Source organism: Dreissena polymorpha, chromosome 1 (assembly GCF_020536995.1).
Source record: "Dreissena polymorpha isolate Duluth1 chromosome 1, UMN_Dpol_1.0, whole genome shotgun sequence".
In the NCBI taxonomy this organism is placed as follows: Eukaryota; Metazoa; Mollusca; class Bivalvia; order Myida; family Dreissenidae; genus Dreissena; species Dreissena polymorpha.
Window position 1 is genome coordinate 142,794,705 of NC_068355.1, and position 22,189 is coordinate 142,816,893.

The following is a 22,189-nucleotide window of genomic DNA, read 5'->3' on the forward strand; positions in this document are numbered from 1 at the left end:
ATCTGGAGAAGAAAAAACAAACACACAACAGTCAATATAAAGCCAGGAGCATAGGAAGTTTGAGTGATTGCAAGGATATATAACAGTCGTAAGCCTATGTGTGTATGCAAGCGGTGTAGTATTGAGTGTTGCTACCAGATGAAATATTAAAATCTATTAAACCTTTCACCAATGGTCAATCACTATATTCACACACATAAGTTGTACACATCAACAAGCAAATTAAATAAATACAATAGCAAATACACATAAAATATGGGTATTGATATAATTATCTGTAATTAAAAAGATAACAGCATTATCTTGCATTAGTAGTAGTGCCAACAGCTTGTCCCTTAAAGGTCAGAGCTATATCCAATAAGATTTTTCCTTCATCCATTTTCTTTCCACCCTTACTAAACTCTGGAGAGAGCTCTCTCAAAGTGACCGCTAGCCGAGTCTTCTTTACATCTGCCCTGTGTATACCATGCTTCCACTTGTCTCTGGCTGCCCCGTACACCACTATTAAAGACCTTTGGAACATTGGGACTTGGACTTCCACATTTGGATGTTCGTCACTAACAAAGTAGAGAACTGTGTCAGAAAGTAAGTTTAGGGTGACAAGACGCTCTCCCCACACCCAGAAATCATCAAAATGAGGGTCAATTGATGACCCTCTTTCAGGGGAATACTCCAAGTGACACTGTTCTACAGGGACAAAGTCTGTCAGAATATCGAGTTTCAACATCCTGTCATGAAGATCTTTGCTAAATTCTGGTAATCCACAAAAATTTCCACATTTTAGTTTCTTTTTCTTGAAGTTGACTTTAGGTCCAAAGTCCTGAAAAGAAGGATGAAGCTCTTCAAAACTAAAATAAAACCAGCAACTCAATCAACAGGGCGTAATAATTCCACTGGTTCCGACTTGTAATTTTTAGAAAAGGACAAGCTGAATGATATGGATACAGGGCTGCTTCATGTATGTAGGTTAGGTTGCTCGCATTTACAACCCATGTCACCAGTGCATGAATTTCTCCATCAGGGTACCCCTGTGTCTTAATTTCCAAAAACGGGTACCCCTGTGTCTGAAATTTCTATTCAGAAACACCCCTGTTCCTAAATTTTCAACAAGAGCACCGCCTTGCGGGTGCAGACCGCTCATCTATTTTCTTTTTAAAGGTGAAAGGACTCTCATTTTCAATCACAAAGGAGGGAGGGGTGGAGTGAAGAGGGGTGTATAGTGTGGGGGCGTGGACATTTATTACATTATCTTCCAAAAATGCGGAAAAAAAAATGCCAAAAAAAATAAAAAGGGGGGGGGGGGGGGTATAGTGTGAGGGTGTGGTGGTCATTTGTGAGATGATCTTAAAAAAAAAATAAAAAATAAGAGGGGGGGGGGTATTCTTGGGTGCGATGGTTGGACGGTATTTCAAACATAAAATAATAAAAATAAATATTTGTGTTTTTTAAGCATTTCAAAAAAAAAATGGGGGGGGGGGGGTATAGTTTAGTGTGAGGTTGTGGTGTTCATTTGTGAGATGATCTTAAAAAAAAAAATTAGGGGGGGGGGAATTCGGGGGGGGGGGAGGGTATTCTTGGGTGCAATGGTTGGACGGTATTTCAAACATAAAATAATAAAAATAAATATTTGTTTTTTAACGGTTTAAAAAAAATATTTGGGGGGGGTGGGGTTGGGGGGGGGGGGGGATAGTATAGTGTGAAGGTGTGGTGGTCATTTGTGAGATGATCTTAAAAAAAAAAAATAGGGGGGGGGATTCGGGGGTGGGAGGGTATTCTTGGGTGCAATGGTTGGACGGTATTTCAAACATAAAATAATAAAAATAAATATTTGTTTTTTAACCGTTTAAAAAAATATTTGGGGGGGTGGGGTTTGGGGGGGGGTATAGTATAGTGTGAGGGTGTGGTGGTCATTTGTGAGATGATCTTAAAAAAAAAAAAAAAAAATAGGGGGGGGGGGGGGGGATTCGGGATGGGGGGGATTCGGGGGGGGGGGGGGGGGGTATAGTATATAGTGTGAGGGTGTGGTGGTCATTTGTGAGATGATCTTAAAAAAAAAAAAAAATAGGGGGGGGGGGAATTAAGGTGGGGGGGGGGGTGGTATAGTATAGTGTGAGGGTGTGGTGGTCATTTGTGAGATGATCTTAAAAAAAAAAAAAAAAAATTAGGGGGGGGGGGGGAATTCGGATGGTTGGACGGTATTTCAAACATAAAATAATAAAATAAATATTTAAAACAATTTGGGGGGGGGGGGATATTATAGTGTGAGGGTATGGTGGTCATTTATGAGATGATCTAAAAATAAATAAAAAAAAAATTGTGGGGGAGTGATTCGGGGGCGGAGGGGGGGAGGGGGGGAGCACACGGGGAATGGTTTGGGTGGAGTCTATTGTGGTATGTCAGGTAAGAGTAGTTGTGTCAAAGTATCAATCAAATCTAATCATAAATAAAGAAGTTATCGCATTTTTAGCAAAATTTAATAATTTGACCTTGAGAGTCAAGGTCATTCAAAGGTCAAGGTAAAATTGAACTTGCCAGGAACAGTCACCTCATGATAGCATGAAAGTGTTTGAAGTTTGAAAGCAATAGCCTTGATACTTTAGAAGTAAAGTGGATCGAAACACAAAATTTAACCATATATTCAAAGTTACTAAGTCAAAAAAGGGCCATAATTCCGTAAAAATGACAACCAGAGTTATGCAACATGTCCTTTTACTGTACCCTTATGATAGTTTGAGAGTGTTCCAAGTATGAAAGCAATATCTATGATAGTTTAGGGGTAAAGTGGACCAAAACACACAACTTAACAAATTTTTCAATTTTCTAAGTATAAAGGGCCCATAATTCCGTCCAAATGCCAGTCAGAGTTATATAACTTTGCCTGCACAGTCCCCTTATGATAGTTAATAAGTGTTGCAAGTATGAAAGCAATAGCTTTGATACTGTAGGAATAAAGTGGACCTAAACACAAAACTTAACCAAATTTTCAATTTTCTAAGTATAAAAAGGGCACATAATTCTGTCAAAATGCCAGTCAGAGTTACATTACTTTGCCTGCACAGTCCCCTTATGATAGTTAGTAAGTGTTGCAAGTATGAAAGCAATAGCTTTGATACTTAAGGAATAAAATGGACCTAAACACAAAACTACACCAAAATTTTCAATTTTCTAAGTATAAAAAAAGGCACATAATTCTGTCAAAATGCACGCCAGAGTTATCTAACTTTGCCTGCCCAGTCCCCTCATGATAGTTTGTAAGTGTACCAAGTTTGAATGCAATAGCATTGATACTTTATGAGAAAAGTGGACCTAAACGCAAAACTTAACCGGACACCGACGCCAAGGTGATGACAATAGCTCATAATTTTTTTTCAAAAAATAGATGAGCTAGTAATTAACTGAGTGTGCTTGAATGTGGTCTGAAGTAATGAAGAAATTTACATATGACAAGAGCACCGCATAACGGGTGCCACGCTCGGCTGCAGTGACCTTGACCTTTGACCTAGTGACCCAAAATGGGTGTGGCGTGTAGAAGTCATCAAGGTGCATGTACATATGAAGTTTCAAAGTTGTAGGTGCACGCACTATGATGTTAGAGGCAAAGTTAAAGTTTTATATTAGAGGTCACAGTGACCTTGACCTTTGACCTAGTGACCCAAAAATGGGTGTGTCGTGTAGAACTCATCAAGGTGCATGTACATACGAAGTTTCAAAGTTGTAGGTGGAAGCACTGTGATGTAAGAGGCAAAGTTAAAGTTTTATATTAGAAGTCACAGTGACCTTTGACCTAGTGACCCAAAAATGAGTGTGGCGTGTAGAAGTCATAAAGGTGCATGTACATATGAAGTTTCAAAGTTGTAGGTGGAAGCACTATGATGTTAGAGGCAAAGTTAAAGCTTTATATTAGAGGTAACAGTGACCTTGACTTTTGACCTAGTGACCCAAAAATGGGTGTGGCGTGTAGAACTCATCAAGGTGCATGTACATATGATGTTTCAAAGTTGTAGATGGAAGCACTTTAATTTTAGAGCCAATGTAAAGGTTTTAGCACGACGCCCTGACAGCGGACGATGAAGAGGCTATGACAATACCTCGGGAAAACAGCCAAGCTAAAAATTAAGGACAAAATTGAACCCATTGCCAACTGTGAGTATATGTCCCTTATTCTTAACAAAATTCTGTTGAAATGCCTAGGTTGGTTGTCAGAGAGGGCAAGAATTTGTAATGATATATTCAATAATTGATGTAAAAATAAAAAGGTAAAGCTGTGTTACATCTTAAATATTTATTAAAAAACACAATAAAGTTCTGTCATATTAAGTACAATAAATTATCATAAACACATATTGTTAATAAACAAACCCTACTTTGACATAGGACCTGCACAATGCGCACTAGGATGAACGGAGAAAATCACTGCAAGTTGTCCTACAGGAAGAGTGCCATATAACATAATTTTCCTGCCCTGATCAATGCTCCCCAATACTTATGCCACTGTCAGATGTTGGTTTTGTCATGGAACAGCTAATTTTATATTCAAGTGTTTTGGTTAGGAAATGGAGTTACCTGTTTTCTTCTACCTGACTGCGATTCTACAAATGGAGTCTGATATATCTTGCTGGAAATATTTGCTTCTTCTGTTTCAGATACAAAGTCTTGCTTTATGAAGATGCCTGGAAACTCTATGCTTGTACCAATGTGGTTTGGGTGGCACGTCTTTCCTTCTAACCAACCCTTTTGACATGATGGACAGTATAAATACACATCCACATCAGTGTTCTGAAATATTTGTGTATTGTGACAGTTTAATAAGTTTAAATGATTGTTTAATTTATCAATAAAAAATATTGTATTTTTCTCTTAATTTTGGTGAATGACCTTGCTCAACAAAAAACATGAACAAGTCCTAATTTTTTCCACAGATGTGTAAAAAAGAATATAGAATGAAATGGAGACAGTCATTAGCTAGCTGCCATAATAAATATGTTGATTGTATCTAATATGTTTTATTCATCTTTAGTTATCACAGGCATTTCATTAATCCCTCCTAATTGTATGATTCCCATCTTTAATTTGATTGTTATTTGTCATTTTTGCAGCTAGTTACAATTTATTTTCCATATTGTCAGCCATATTGTTCAAATGATGTAAGCCACAGAGATGTGCATAGCAACGTATAATTGTATATGTGCGCCTAATTCTCATTTTGTTAAATTAGTATATATGGTAGTATTGGTACAATAATCGTTAAAATAATTATTTAACTAAAAGACCAGAACAATTAAGAAACAACTTTTGAAAATTAAATAACTTGAAGAAATAAATGTTTTGATATTTTACAATACTGTATAATTTGAGGATAACACTCAGTTTTCATTCAAAGTCTCCTTTGTAACTGTCTAAGATTTTATCGTTGAAGAGTACACATTTCGGACTGATTAGTTTACTTATCGACTGATATTTACATGGGGTCAATCATGCATGACTAATTAACAACTGCGCGCATCTTCGCTGCCTTGCGCCATGATTGGATACTATTCGGCTAAGAAGGTTGGTCAAGGGGCAATTAAGATGTTATCAGTAAGGGCCCGTGGCGGGTTTTGCCTTTGAAAAGGGCAAAAGCGCTTCAGAACGTCAGCGTGGCGCAGCGCCACCAAAAAAGGGCTTGGGAAAAACACCTCATGTGCAAACTTATACAAACACGATGTTTGAACCAGACTGTCGCCCTTTTTAAAAGGAAAAATAATTGTTTGCACAACAAATTTAATTGACTTGTCAATTGGTATTAAATAATTTGAGTTATTTGTACATATGCATAGTTAAAGGGCTCAACATTAAAAAGTTCTGACTATGATTTTATAGACATACGCGAGACATAATTTTTTGACATGAAAAAATGGGTTACAAGAAAGAACTCTGAGCTGTACATATGTACTAATAGGCCAGTTCATTGTTATTGTTTTGATTCCCGATTTTCGCGCATGCGCAATGCACTGGTAGTCAAAAAGCATTGCTTACAGCTAACGCAAAGCATATGGATAACGAGACCTGTTTAGTCAATACATCGAAAAGAAACTTTAAAAAATATTATGTTCAGTGCCAAAAGAATGCATTAACACATTTATTTGCATTTTAAAAGAACGCGTCATTAGCATAAAAGTAATTAAGATTGTCTGAAGACTGAACGACAGACAATTCGACGCAACAAAGAGCTCTATGCATTAGCCGTATAATTATTTGCAGAAAAGCTTCAATAAAAATAATGATACATCTAATTATAAAATTATAATTATCAATTGCATGCGTAAACTAGAATGTGTAAGTGTTTCATTGAAAATAAACGTACTACAAAGCCCTATTAAAAGCGAAGTTCATGACGGTATTTACATGTTATTTTAATTTGGATGGGTGTTGTTCAGAGAATGACTTGAGGAATATTAACATTTAACTGAAAAACATAACCTCACATGATGCAAATTGAACTGTGTATTCATGTATTTTGTAAACTCGTTACTAGTGATCAAGTATGAGTGACAACTATCTAACATTTAACACACACGCACAAACACACACACACACACAACATAATATATATACATATATAATATAATATATACACATTGTTTCATTATTATTTACCCCCATTGATGTCAAACGTAATTTCTTGTTTTTATGATGTATTTCGTGCATTGCCGTAACATTACATCTTCATACTGAATGACGTATTTATAATTAACCGATGCCCGCTAAATACGTTAAATATTTTTTATTTACATTTTATAATTCATAAATACTTTATTTTTTTATAAATAAAACGGGCCTTTTTCTTTACCGTGTTCAATTTCTGATAATCTATAGACTTCAAATTTGTACAATAATTATGTAACATATCTAATTTAAGCAACTGTTAAGTATGTCGGTGGTAAATTTATTCAACCAAATGCCTAGTTACTTAATACTACCAGAATGAAGACATGGTGGCATCATCAATTGCGTTTAATGACCAGACTGTCATCTGCCACCTAGTGTGATTTATGACACCATGTTGTTAGTTAGGTCTGGACAATATCTGATCAAAACGAGATAATCGGATTAGGCAGAACAAAGGGGCAATAAAACACCGGTATACAAAGGCTTAAACGATTTTAAGATTGATGCAAACAATCAAATGAAAACTATTGCATTTAATTTAATTAAATGTTTATTTAATGTGTCAACATGTTAGTTTTCCAGGACCAGGGTAAAGGTCCCTGCCCAGACATTATGGTTAATTTGTAAATGTTTTTGATTTAGATTTGATCTATTTATTCATTGTGTTCAATCTTATTTGTTTCAGTAACGTAGAACAACTTGTTGGCATGTTGAAAAATAAAATCTAAATATAATCGTTTAAATTTAACCGATCACGCTCTATTTCTCCCCATTGATTGTATCTTTCTTTTGACTGCCAATATAGCCCGGATGTAAACACGCAGGTGCGCGTGACGTCACGCGTGAACTGGTCTATAATGGCTCAGAGCATTCAAGAAGAACTAATAAAATTATATGTAAATAAACACATTGTAATTGGCAAAATGACAGGTATATTTCAAAATAATCATTATCATGTGCTCCTTAAGTATGCAAAAATCAAACATAAAAACATGACATTGAAATTAAGTCAATAAAGTTAGCTACTTTTTAGTATTTTGACTTATTCTTTACGCAAATTATTCCAGCCACTTGATAAGTATCCGAAATCAAATGTCCGAAATATAGATTTTATCATTGCTACTGTCATTATAATATATGTCTTACGTCATTGTTGAAAATCTGACTTTTACCCCTGGATTCACATATGGGGCAAGTTCTTATACCCTTGCAAGCACAAGTCATTACTGTGACTGAATGAGAAATCGTTTATGTGTGTTAATAATATCACTTGCGAAGTTGCGTTATACTGTTTGCAATTTTTACAAAATCATATTTTATTGAATGCACTACTGGACGTTTGACAGGAATAAAATGAGTGAAAATGGTCTGTTTTCGAAGACTTTGAACCAGTTGGCAAGATCACTGGCTGAAATTAATCCTTCACCATGGGATAAGGTATTTATTAAGGACTCAAAATATTTTTTGTACGATGCATGTTTTGAAGAAAACATATCTGATTTAGTCCAGTTTTGACAGGTCAGCATATTTGTTGCGGCTTAAAAACACTAATTCACATTAAATCCGTAGGGTACTATTATAAAATTGCCACTTTTCAAAGCATGTTTCATGCCTTTCACGTGTATCAAATTTAGCAGATTTGGTATCATTTTAAAGTAGTCCATATAAACGGACTCCCAGAACCTTTGATAAGTTTTGCTATGGCGGCTCTGGGAGTCCATATGCACTCCTTCATACACATGGGTGCAGTTCAGCGCACGGAATCCGTGCGCTTCACTAAACAGAGTTACAGACCTCGTTCGAGACAAATTGAGGAAAATAATGAATAAACTTCATAACCATGTTAAATTTACCTGAATGGAAACCTACGGATGTTATCCTTTGCATGCATCCGATAAAAACACGACGATGTTTCAACACACTTTTCTTGCTGACATTGTTATGTTCAAATTTGAAACAGTGTATTCTGTATCAAATACCACATCGTTATGAACTTTTTGGCTCCAACACATAACGCGACGTACCAAGTATTGGTGTAATGCGACCTGACCTATATTGGGTCAATTTTCCAATAGGACGGATACAGCGTACAAAACAAAACCTTAGTCAATACAAATCAATTACTGTGAAACCATTTATTTTCGACAGCACAAAATTTCGTCATGTTTATAAAAATGACGATTTCGTCAGCACTTAAATTCGCCAATTTCTGATTTTGAATTTTAAAAAAATGCGTCAGTTAATATCGGATATGTGTGTAATACATATTCGCGATCAATCGCAGTTGCGAAAAATTGTGGTACGAATGGGGGAACACACTTGAGAATCACTGCAGGAGGTGGGACCTGTTTGTAACATGCCAATTAACTAGTCTTTTGTTATCAAGGGACAGTAATGGACCCTCTTAATGTATGCCATTCACACGTTCATTGTTATGATTAGCGGACAAGTGGGATCGAATAACCGTTAACGAGTGTTTGTAACAACGAAGCCAATTGCCAATTAGTCTTATTCTATTATTATAATTGACATACTGATAACAAGCTTACCTTTATCGGCACCAATTAGGGAAGGTGCGAACAAAATTATAAACTCTATGTGTGTGTTTGTTCTTAAAAAGTAAACTACCGGTATATAAATCAATAATGTCAATAATTTTAAAATAAATAAATTGATACATATAAATAGTAATAAGTGTGGTGAAACGCAAACAATCAAACAACAAACAGCAATTAAAATATTCTTTATTAATTTGTTATAAATACGCATGTTGATCACACATCGTCATCTTTTCATTTGGTTTATTGTCTTTCATCGGCATTCGCTGTGTGATGGCTAATATGCAACACCCCTGAAAAACACAATGCACCTAATGGGTAATAAAGTTATAAACAATTAGCGCTAATTCATTACCATTCTACATAAACGAAGTCAACGCATTCGATACAGCTGTACTGCACACGCGTTTTAAAGAAATGTAACGTGTCAGTTAAGTACCTTGTGTAATCTACATCCCTTTGTGTCAAAACCGGATTAATCTTGATTACGAAACAGCAGTGAATGTGTGCATGGATTATGTTGGAATTTAATGCCTCATGTCTACGGTAAAGTTTTTAAATATTGTTCAACTAAGTGTTTGTTTTTTTTTCAAACATAGAGCATGATTGTTCGTTAGGATCTTAAATTCGCCGATCGGTCGACAGACGAAATTTATGAAAATTAATGCCTGACGATTTATAATGGTTTCACAGTATTTCTTGCTTTAATGGTACCATTCGGATGAGTTTGTGGTTTAGATAGGTAAATTTTAATAAGCTCTTGCAGTTTCAGTGTTCATTAATCTTTGAACTGTTGATAACATTTTGCACCCATGGACAAGAGAGAGCACATTGCAACTCTCAGCCTTAGCTGAGAGTTGAATTATTGCAACTACATTTTAAAGATACATATGTTTGCTCCCAATAATTGCACTAAAATGTACTTAGTTGCAATAATACAACTCCCAGCGACCTGATTTTCCATAGAAACTTGCCGGCAGTTTAATTGGAAATATTAGCCACATAATTTATTTTCTGGCATAAATAAACACAAATAGATCGTAAATATATCCATAATGCGCAAATTAAAACAACTTACATGATATGTTATGCTCGCATAATATTGATATTAATCCAAAGTTTCAAACACGTCAATGGTTCTTTTAAATGTATATGTTTTTGCAATGGACATAGCCAAGTATTCCGAGTAATTCCGAATTCGAAAATACGCTATAGACCATCTCCGGAATCCTCGGCGAAATAGATCTCGTGTCTAATCTACCAATCGTAATATACCGACTATCTCCGGAACATCCGTAAGATAGATCGAATGGCCAATTCAAAACTTCGGCTTTCGGTTTGATAACGTTTTTTGTATAAAGTTTTTGTTTTGAGTATTTCTCCACAATTCATTCGCAAATTGATATTGGTAATAACAGGCATTGTGTTTCTAACGATGTATTATGTTGATTGAACTCGATTTTATAGACATACATGAACATTATTTTTTGACATTAAAAAATGAGTTAACAAGAAGAGCTCTGAGCTGTACGTATGTACTTATAAAGCTCAGAGCATTCAAGAAGAACTAAAAATGTACTGTCTTACAACGTCTAAAAAAGTATGTTTTTACTTTGTACTTAAATATAAGCATCGCAAACTTTAATATTTTTATGTAGTCCCCAATGAATTGCACCAACATTTTGCACACACACATAAATACAGAAAATAACCACAAAAGCATTGTTGTGATTGCACAATTCATTGCTTTAAAATCCGAAGAGAAAATGGAATCTTTAGAAATAGGCACTACTTTCTAATGAACGACTGAGGGATAAAATGATTTAGTGTACATTGATACTAATGTTATATATTATATGAGGTCCATAATTATACACTGACCCCATGTTGTAAAAAAAGCTATTTTCGAGTAGCATTGATCCACTGTCAACTCTTGCCTTTAGATCAACAAGGGCATATTCATAATTACTTATAATTTTTTACGAAACAATGCTTTAACACTTATGAACAAATATTTATTTAATGCTAGCCCAAAACTTATGTAAACTTACTTTAAGCATTTATTCCTTATAATTTCAAACCAATGCATGATTCAAATTTTATTAACAGTCCACCATATTACCATTTGACTGTGTAAGGTTTAAACTGTGAATTTGCATGTAATTGTATTATTTATGTGCTGTTCTACACTATATGGATTATTATTGTCTCTATATGCAATTTGCTATTGAAATGTTTCAGTATAACTGAAAATATCATATATTTATCTGAATGTGTGCTGCTACAAGACATATAAACTAAATGTTAAGATGTAATATGAATTCTACCCCATGTATAAAATAGCTCAGAATCAATTGTTTACAACTAATTATTTGATTTATTGGTTGAAATTCATAAAACTTAATAAACTGTTTAATAAACATATTTGTTTGTTAGAATTAATCTTATTGTAATTACAGGTTGCTCGCATTTACAACCTATGTCCAGTCCTGGGAAACACTTTGACTGGGCTAGTCATTGACAAGAGGGGTCAAGATGCAGTTATAGCCCTTGGTGTCTACTTTCTGGAATCTGGTCTACAGGTAGGAAACTTGTGCATACATGCCCTTGGTCCAGTCTGCAAAACTTTTTTCGTCTTCATGTCCAATGGGTCTATTGAAAACTTTCAACCTTTCATAGCTAGAGGAAATTGTTTACAGCTGAAAACAACAGTCTAAGTAAATTATATACCGATGTGATTGATATTGCAGAGGATATGGTAAAATTCTTCACCTTGGTTGAATGTCTCACTAGTAGTTTATTATGAGATATGGATCAAACATATGACCACTGAGTACTGGCATCAATGTGTTACCATAGGACACTGATATGCTTGTGTACTGTCATTGTGTATGGGCAATCTTTTATATAGATTTGAAAAAGAGCTGGGTAGTGATGGTCCCCATGGGGACCCAAGATCTACCATTTGGTTTACATTCATACGGAACAGAGGGCTGTAGCCTGAACTAAAATGATAATGTCAATATCAACCATTTATGCATGACATACCCATAAATGTATTTCATTGACAACCTCAGTATATTACAATGCTCTCATTATTGATTGTTTTTGTAAGTACCCGAATGAATATTCTGTTTCATCAAAAAATACTTGCATGTTTTATTTATATTTCAATGGTACAGCAATAAATATTATTTTTTATGTTCCAGTACAAGGATGTCATTATTGCATATCTCTTGGACATTCTAAAAAAACTGCCAATTGCTAAGTGGAGCAGTGAAGCTCCAAGTGCCAAAGCTTACAGTAGGTTTCTGACTGCTGATTATATTGACAATGCTCCTTTTTTGGTGACATATTGATTTGCATAAAAAGCATATACTTTGAAGATTTAAATATAAATACCGTTATAAGTTTACTATGTACAAAATGACTATGTATGAGGGAAACTTAGTACTTACTGAATCATGTAAAACATTGCTTTAATTGATAAATTAGATAAAGGGTCTTTCTGTGTTCTAAACTGTTGTACAGATTTTGTTTTATTAATGTATTTTACAGCACTGATTGTTTTGTATATATTATTTGTTTTAGGTTTAGTATATATCCCATAATTTATTCATGGTTTATTCATAATTTCTAGAAAATATATTTTGAATAAAAAATGTGCCATTCTTGGAATAACATGCCAACAAAAAAACAAAAAAAACTTTTCTTTTTATAACAGAGTTACCAAGACCAGAGTGCTTTAGTTTCTTCCTCAACACCATACTAAGTGATGTTGCCTTTCGCAACCCACACAGCAGTGACCTTGTAAGCACATTATACAACACTGTTTACTTAATATTACTGTTTACAACTGGAATGTGTATCAACATGATTGAGTGTTATTATACCGCCGAGTTAAGGGGGTATACTGGAGTCATTATGGACATGTGTCTTTCCGTCTGCCTTTCCATAGAAACAATGTATCTGGGAAAAATTTCCTACACTTTTCAATTTACAAAATTCTCTACAAATATTGCTCAAATAATGCCTGTTGGGTTAAAACTGGCAATGCCTTGTGTTTCAATATTTCATTTTTACTAGTTTTTAGCTCGGCTGTTTTCGGAGAAAACCTGAGGTATTGTCATAGCCAGCTTGTCGTCCGCCGTCTGCCGTACGCGTCGTGCTAAAATTTTGACATTTGTCTCTAAAATCAAAGTGCTTCCACCTAAAACTTTGAAACTTCATATGTAGGTGCACCTAAATGAGTTCTACACACCACACCCATTTTTGGGGTCACTAGGTCAAAGGTCAAGGTCACTGTGACCTCTAAAAAAATATTCTGACAATCTTTCTTTTATTCAAAACTGCACCCACAGCCGAGCGTTGGCACCCGTTATGTGGTGCTCTTGTTATATATTGCTATGTGGGATGTATTTGTCATTACTGGGCTTATCTCTTGCTTTATCTGCCCCATTCTTTCTCTATTGTTTGATTGTATCATAAATGTATTTTATATTGTACACCATTTTGCATCCAATATCTTATGATAGACTTAAAAAAATAGCAAGTAGAAAATAACTGATAAGCCAACTGTTCACACTGTGAACTTATCATGGAAATGATTTCAGATATAATAAAAATAGTCATATTTTTAAGATCATCAACACCCAGTTGGATGTCCTTGCTGAACTTTGCCAGATGTGTGAAGGGAAAGAAGAAATAACTAAAGGTACTTTTGTTAGCATGTACATATTTATGGAACAGTTTTGTTGAATTTTCTCCAGGAATTGTGCTTTAAATGCTTTAAATCAAGATTGTAGGGGATCCTGCGTAAAGATTTAGTTTTTAGCTCACCTTAGCACAACATGCTAAACTGTGAGTTTTTGTGATCACCTGTTGTCCGTCATCTGTTGCCTTGTTAAAACTCTAGATGCCACATTTGTTTCCGATTCTTCATGAAACTTGATCAGAACATTTGTTCTACTGATATCTTGGATGAGTTTGAAAATGGTTCCAGTCTGTTGAAAAACATGGCATTTTTCCTTATATGGCTATAGTAAAAACTTTTTAACACTCTAGAGTCCACATTTATTGTCCATCCTTAACAAAACTAGGTCGGAAATTTTTTCGAAAATGGTTCTGGTTAGTTGAAACAAAAACATGGCCGCCAGGGGGTCGGGAATGTTCCTTATATGGCTATATTAAAACCTTGTTAACACTCTAAAAGACACAATTATTGTCCGATCTTCATGAAACTTAGTCTGAACATTTTTTCTTCTGATATCTTTGATGATTTCAAAACCTGTTTCCATCTGTTAAAAAACATGGTCCCCAGGGTGTTTTTTTATGCCCCCGAAGGAGGGCATATAGTGATCGCACTGTCCATCCGCCTGTCAGTCTGTCCGTCACACTTTGCGTTTAGGTTTCTAAAAATGCTCATAACTTCTATGTCGCTTCAGATGTAACATTCATATTTTGTATGCATGTGAATATGGACAAGGCCTTTCCATATGCACACAAATGTTGACCCCCTTGACTTTGAACTTAGGGTCCGCATTTAGGTTTCAAAAAATGCTCATAACTTTCATCATAGCCTTTATTGGGGGCATATGTCATCCTATGAAGACAGCTCTTGTTCCTTATATGGCTTTTGTAGGCTATATTTATTGTCCAATTGTCATAAAACTTTTACATAAGATTTGTCCCAGTGATATCTAGGACAAGTTTGAAGATGGATCCAGTTGCTTGAAAAACACAGCTGCCAGGGGCATGTCATTTTTCCTTATATGGCTCTAGTAAAACCTGTTTACTCTGTAGAGAGCCACATTTATTGTCCAATCTTCATGAAACTTAGTTAGAACATTTGTCCATATGATATCTTGGACAAGTTTGAAAATGGTTCATGTTAGTTGAAAATAAAACATGGAAACCAGGGGGTGGGGCATGTTCCTTATATGGCTATATTAAAACCTTCTTAACAGTCTAGAAGACACTTTTTTTGTCCAATCTTCATGAATTTCGTAAGAACAATTTATTTTTATGATATCTTGGATAGGTTCCAAAATTGTTTCAGTCTGTTGAAAAACATGGCTGCCAGAGGGCGGGGCATTTATCCTTATATGACTTTAGTAAAACCTTGTTAACACATTCATAGTTCACTCTTCAGGAAAATTAGTTGAAACATTTGTTCTTATGATATCCTGGGCTGCACAGAACAGGTCAGTCCTTTTGGAGCTTAGGTGAGCGACTTTGGACCTTTCAGGCCCTCTTGTTAACAAGTGGATTACCATAATAACACCAAGTTTTCGGACAATTAAATTATTTATTTTTTTTGTCCAAGAATTAAGATGCGAAAAATATTTAAAAAGTACGAGTGTCAGAAAATTTAGAGACATATATGTTTATGTCTGTTTGTCAATTATTATTTTGAAATAAAACCAATTAATAAATGTGCAATAATTGTATTGTTTTGTACTCTTCTTCTCTGCTTTAAATAAATACAATTTCACTTATTTGCTATCTCTTACCTGAAATGGTGAATAAAAAAGTTATAAAAAAAACAACTATACTGCTTCCTGATTACGATATCATTTCAAATGCTGTTGGGTGAAACCATTGTTTATCACCGGTATACTGGTTCTTCCCAGGAAACGGACTCGACAATGTCCACATCTGCCTATAATAGGCCTTCCTGTAATAGTCAGCAATTGACTGTAGGAAGTACGAAGTAGAAGTAGAAGTATACAAGGTTATCTACCCAATAACGCAATTGTAATGGTTCATTTCCCTCAGGGCATTCTATGCCAGGTTTTATGACCTTAGTCCGGTTGTAAAACTCAACGATTGAAGGGTCCCAGATAAGCGAAAACAAGGTAAAAATCCAGTCAAATAGCGCTGTAAAATATACTGTCCAAAAAATTGGATTCATTAATTATGGACGAAAACCCGTAAGTCCGAAAATATAGTCACAAAAAATAATTATTTTGGCAAGAAAAGGGGGTTTCCGAAAACTTATATATGTAGTGTCTGAAAACTTAGAGTAATTTTAATGTAAATGATATTGATAAGTTAATCATCTAATGCTTGCAGATTCTATATGCAAGAATGCAGTGCCTATTCTGTTAGGCCTTGCCCGGGCAATGGGTCGGTCAAGTGATGACAAAGAGTCCCTTATTTCTCAGCTGTTTGCCCCGCAAAAATACACACCCTGCACACAGAAGGATGAAAAGCCCACTGGAAGTGCTAAAACATTCCCCTCGTTTCGGCCAATCCTGCCACGGACGTTTTCCAGTCACCTGATGACACCTGATACCCCTTCCACACCATCTGCACTGTCGTCATTGGAGTATTTTGAAATTTTAAGGGAGCGAACTCCGTCCCCTCTCCCCCAGCCTTTAAAGAAGACCTCAACACAAGCAAGGGAGGCAAATCCAGATTTGAAGCTTATATATTGTAATATGTTGGGTTCCAGCTTTACAAAAAGCAAGCCATGGGGGTTTGAACTTATACCAGAGCAGCAGCATTTGAAGTTTACTAATGAACAAATGAAGAGATTGTTTAAAACTGTAAGTTATTTTTATGTTTGAAGGAATTACACAATTTCTCATAAATATTTGTTTAAGTTACCTTCTATATAAAGCCAATACATGTACTAACAACTATATCCTTTCCTATGCATAAACAACATTATTTACCATGATTTTTTAAAACAAAGGTGTTAAGTTTGTAAAATACTTTTTGCCCTATTTGTGGTGCGATCATGGATGCATTTTGTTTAATAAACATGTATGTATTAGGCTCAGCGGTTGCTGGATAAAGAACTACAGAGAAGACTAGACGATTTCCTGGAGGACGTTCATGCAGAATGCCAGGTAACATGGTTATAAATCAGGCATTTTCCCAGGATTTAGGTCAGGCACAGCACCAAGACAGAGTGCAAGGGGATTGGGGCAGAAGAGGGCGGGCACCTTTTGATGTGTCGATTTGTTTATATTTTGTATGTGTTCTAAATCAAAATGTACATTACTTTTGAGCCATTAAATGATTAATACACATTTTCATTTATTATTTATTTATATTACAAGTCATTTCATCAAAGTCATATATTAAAATATTAAATATCAAGCAAAATGACAGTATGAATTAAACAGTATGAATTAAAACATTTATATATATGTATATATAAGTTCCATATTGAATTTGAAGTCTAGCCACGGTTAGGCTGCTGTGCTAAATCCGCCTTGGTAATAGCTGTATAATATACCATGTTGATGTATCTGTTTATCTTCTTTGAAATCAGCTGGAATGAATAATTGGAGCTCCTGGTCATAAAATATAAAAAAAAATATTTAATTTTAGCTTTGTATCTTGACTATTGACAGTACAGTTGAGTTTGAGATTTACTACTAACCCAAGTGTCTGTGTCTGCATAATGTTCTGGTTAAGGCAGTGATTTTTTTACAAACTGCCATAAACGAGTCCTGGGACTCGATGACTTGCAATGTATGCGTCCAAAAATTGAAAGAATGAGTCCAAACATTTTTTAAAAACATTGCAGTATCCGGTTACAGAAATTTGTAAAACTGGCTTCTGTACACTTTAAGCTGTTGAAAACCTTGCGTACTGATTATTTTTAAGATATTCTGCTTTCCTCAAAATTAAATTTTGTTAGAAATCTTCATGCATCATTAGGACTCACATAATTTGAAAATTTGCATCCTTGCTGATTTTTGTGAGTCCAGGACTCGGGACTTGCAGGTAAAAAAATCACTGTTAAGGTCAAAATGCATCATCTACATGCATCATTGATTTTACTGCAGGTAATTAAAACTTCACACACGTTTTAATGATAATCATGTGAGGTCGCAGACCAAGGTCCATAACTTTGACTTGCAATTAAATGATTCTCTATCTTGTACCTCAAAAGTTCAGATAAATGTTTGCATGCGAAAGCTCCTATATCTAGCATGGGGTTGCATTAAGGACCATTTACTAAGAAAAAAAGTAAATTTTGCACTCAATAACTTTAGTATGGATTGAGATATTGCCCCTATACTTTGAGTGTCGATAGGTTACTTGTGAATTTAGTGAGGGATTGTGTTTGGGGCCAGTGGGACCAATGGCTCTGTAACTGAAAATAAAAAAGGTGTTTGTGCTCACTAATACTGGTCTGGAGCAGGTGTTGCACTGTAATTTTCTGAAAATTGGAAAATCTTCTTTCTTTTCTAGGTGACATTTCTTGTTTTAATGTACAAATGTTTATCTTTAAGTTTATATAAACTTTATATCTACTTAATATATTCAACCTTTAACATATCTTTGTTGTCATTATATTAGTTTAATAACAGCAAACATACACAAAATTATCAAGGCAGAAGCATAGTGGAGCAAACTGTCTAGGGACACCTCTTTCATGATCCTTAAAATGCCTAACTAAGCAATACTGATAGTTGTACAGAACATTTGTGGGGTTTTCATGATAATCAGAGATAAGTGAAAGTATGTCTTGCTGATTCATTTATATTGCAGTCTGGTGTGATGTCAAAGTTTGTCTACCACACGTACAGTGAAGTTTTAACCCAAGTGCTTGTCACACTGCTAAGAGATATACTGGAACAAGAAAAAGGTTAATTCTATTTAGTGAATTTTGCTTATAGGTGTGTAGTTTTTACTGATACAGTTTTCTATGTATAATTTTGTTAAGATAGGTATTTTACATTTTAATTGCAATAAGTTGATTTTTTTAATGTCAATTTTTTGTTTATGTAAAAAAGATGCCTGCAACACTTCAAGAGCATTAGGAAAGGTGTTTTAAGAGTACTCTTTTGGTTTAATTGAGAAAAAATGAATGCTATTAATCTCCATGCAATCTTCATCTTGTTTCAATCATTACATGTTAACCATCTTTTATGAAAATAAAAAGAATTCATGGGAAACGGTACTTAAAAACAGGAATATAGGACTGTGATTGTTTGCCACAACCCTAGCGTTGAAATAAATTGAAGTAGATAAGTCTAAAAGCCTACTTTATTAATTGCTGATACTAATGAAATAATATATTGTGGAAAAATAATCTCATCTAAGTATTATTGCCACTATTATAAGCCATGGTTATCATAAAAGTAAGAAAGTATTTTACGACCTATCAATGGTTATCTTAAATGTAAGAAAGTACCACATGGCTCTTATAGCACTGGGCAGCCTAAAATATTACAAATATGTGTTGAATGAAGATGAAATAAAATTTATTTGTGGGGCATAGAAAACATTTACCATAAATATTAGCAAATGGTTCATGTTTTCTTGCTGAGCAAATAAACTTAAATGTTCTACACATAAATATGTGGTATTTTATTTCTCCCATCATTTGCTCAAAATTATTGGTCTCAATCTTGAAACGAAAGAAATGAAAATAGAAAAAAAATCCCCCAAAAACCCACATGATAAACATCAAATGACATCATGCAAATAAGCAAAATGATGTTATTGGTATGCCTGTGACATACTCAATCCCATCAATGCTGAAATAACGAAAAGTTCTTTCATCTGGGGTTTATTTAACATTGCATGCCTGATTTTGAGTTAAATTTGTGTACAGAGCTACCTGCAGGGTTCATGAAGGAGATTGAGGTGTATGTGAAGGTGCTGTGGTCGGCCAGTCATCAGAACCTGGAGACAATGTACCAGCACCTTAAGGACAAGCGCCACGTCAACATTGGCACGTATGAACTTGTAGTCTACAGCAGTGCTGCATGCATTGACCTCATATTCTGGGCGGTCAGGGAGGAGTCAGGTGTGTACATTTGAGGATTGCTTTGTTTGAAGGGGCCCGGGGGTTGAATGCATGTGCGGAAAGTGTCGTCTCAGATTAGCCTTTGCAGCCTGCACAGGCTATTCAGGGACAACGCAGTCTGCACAGGCTATTTAGGGACAATAATTCCTTCCAAAACTGGATCTTGCTTTTAAATATAATACAAGCGGAAAGTGTCTTGCATAATTCGCCTGTGCAGACTTCTAAGCCTAATCTGGGACAACACTTTACTCACATGAAACCCCCTTTTCACAGAGCTAGGCTTATTTATATTGTTGTATCTTTGTGCAATGTTCAAAGTAAGGTACTGATTGTGTGTTAAAACCACAATTCATGCAGGAGTTGGTTGTGTGCCTCTATGTTGTTGCGACTTTTTAGCTCACCTGACCAGCATATGCTCATGGTGAGCTTTTGTGAACATCTTTTGCCCATCTTTTGTTGTGCATCATCATTGTAAGCACTGATTATTACACAATCTTCATAAAAGTTGGTAATTAAATGTTTCCCAATTAAACTGGGTAATTCAGGGTCAAAATTGAGGTCATTAGGTCAATCTAAATAAAAAATCCTCCGGAAGTCAATTTTTTGTCAAATTTTCATGAAACTAACTCACAACATATTTTCATATGAGGCCATTGAAAAACAGTTCCTGTTCATTAAAAGGCATGGTAGCGAGGGGGCGAGGCAATATGACTACAGTAAAATATTGTGAACACTAGAAGTCACATTTTTGTCCAATGTGCATGAAGCATGCTCAGAACATTTGCCATTACTTTTGCAATATTGAAGATTGCTACTTGATACTTGGCATGTGTATCTCGTGGAGCTGCACATTTTGAGTGGTGAAAGGTCAAGGTCATCCTTCAAGGTTAAAGGTCAATTATATGGCATTGTGTTTCTGACAAACACACCTCTTGTATTGAGTTTATGATAAGTGAATACATTGCATTATTGCATTTAAAGAAGAAATAAAATGTCTTAAGAAAAACAATTAAATGCAAAGGATTAGATTTGACTTGCACAGTCTTTTAGGTAAGATCCCTTATATCCAAAAGCTGCTAGCCTTGGAATGATAAACTGTAGGTCCCTATTTCTCAATAAGTATCAAGTTCTTTTTAAGAACAACTGGCTTAAGTTGAGGCTTTTATGAAGGCCTTATGTAATGGTTTTAAGTTGATGTTTTTGTTTAAATATTGTTTAGGTTGTTGGTTTTTATGTCCCCCACCATAGTAGTGGGGGACATATTGTTTTTGCCCTGTCTGTTGGTCTGTTGGTCTGTCTGTTGGTCTGTTTGCGCCAACTTTAACATTTTGCAATAACTTTTGCTATATTGAAGATAGCAACTTCATATTTTGCATGCATGTGTATCTCATGAAGCTGCACATTTTGAGTGGTGAAAGGTCAATTTCAAGGTCATCCTTCAAGGTCAGAGGTCAAATATATGTGGCCAAAATTGCTCATTTTATGAATAGTTTTGCAATATTGAAGATAGCAACTTGATATTTGGCATGAATGTGTATCTCATGGAGCTGCACATTTTGAGTGGTGAAAGGTCAAGGTCATCCTTCAAGGTCAGAGGTCAAATATATGTGGCCCAATCGCTTATTTTATAAATACTTTTGCAATATTGAAGATAGCAACTTGATATTTGGCATGCATGTGCATCTCATGGAGCTGCACATTTTGAGTGGTGAAAGGTCAAGACCAAGGTCATCCTTCAAGGTCAGAGGTCAAATATATGTGGCCCAAATCGCTTATTTTATGAATACTTTTGCAATATTGAAGATAGCAACTTGATATTTGGCATGCATGTGTATCTCATGGAGCTGCACATTTTGAGTGGTGAAAGGTCAATGTCATCCTTCACAAGGTCAAGGTCATCCTTTAAGGTCAAACATCAAATAGGGGGACATTGTGTTTCACAAACACATCTTGTTTATCAAATTTTTATATAAAGCTTGGAATAGTTTAATAACAAAATGTTTGTTTTTTTTATTACAACTTGTAAACATTAATGTTTGATAATCCTGATAAAACAGACTTTAAAATATTCAGAAATCAGGGCCAGTTAATAGCTTGGCTGTTTTCTGAGAAAACCCGAGGTATTGTCATAGCCAGCTCATCGTCCAACGTCCGCGTCATGCTAAAACCTTAACATTTTGTTAAGGTTTTGAACATTGTCTCTAAA

The 22,189-nt window shown here is 35.2% G+C and overlaps 2 protein-coding genes across 18 annotated transcripts in view; one reads left to right on the forward strand and one right to left on the reverse strand.

The window, feature by feature from the left end:
* Positions 1 to 7,966, reverse strand: part of LOC127853375 (alpha-ketoglutarate-dependent dioxygenase alkB homolog 4-like) — an 87,861-nt gene extending 79,895 nt beyond the window's left edge. Inside the window, exons 1-2 of the mRNA XM_052387871.1 lie at positions 7,795 to 7,966; positions 4,564 to 4,776 (exon numbers count right to left, since the gene is read on the reverse strand). Coding sequence (XP_052243831.1) covers positions 4,564 to 4,776; positions 7,795 to 7,872 — 291 coding nt within the window. The 5' untranslated portion in view covers positions 7,873 to 7,966. The remainder of the gene's footprint in view (positions 1 to 4,563; positions 4,777 to 7,794) is intronic.
* LOC127853111 (phosphatidylinositol 4-kinase alpha-like) overlaps positions 1 to 22,189 on the forward strand; it is a 190,812-nt gene that overhangs the window by 73,176 nt on the left and 95,447 nt on the right. For 13 of the 17 annotated variants that reach the window (XM_052387340.1, XM_052387359.1, XM_052387354.1 and 10 more), the window contains exons 1-9: positions 7,944 to 8,085; positions 11,666 to 11,788; positions 12,416 to 12,509; positions 12,931 to 13,016; positions 13,848 to 13,920; positions 16,281 to 16,756; positions 16,988 to 17,062; positions 18,720 to 18,816; positions 19,789 to 19,983. In XM_052387340.1, coding sequence (XP_052243300.1) covers positions 7,972 to 8,085; positions 11,666 to 11,788; positions 12,416 to 12,509; positions 12,931 to 13,016; positions 13,848 to 13,920; positions 16,281 to 16,756; positions 16,988 to 17,062; positions 18,720 to 18,816; positions 19,789 to 19,983 — 1,333 coding nt within the window. In that variant the 5' untranslated portion in view covers positions 7,944 to 7,971. Of the gene's footprint in view, positions 1 to 7,943; positions 8,086 to 11,665; positions 11,789 to 12,415; positions 12,510 to 12,930; positions 13,017 to 13,847; positions 13,921 to 16,280; positions 16,757 to 16,987; positions 17,063 to 18,719; positions 18,817 to 19,788; positions 19,984 to 22,189 lie in introns of those variants that run through there. The other 4 variants (XM_052387411.1, XM_052387420.1, XM_052387433.1 and 1 more) reach the window with 4 other exon arrangements.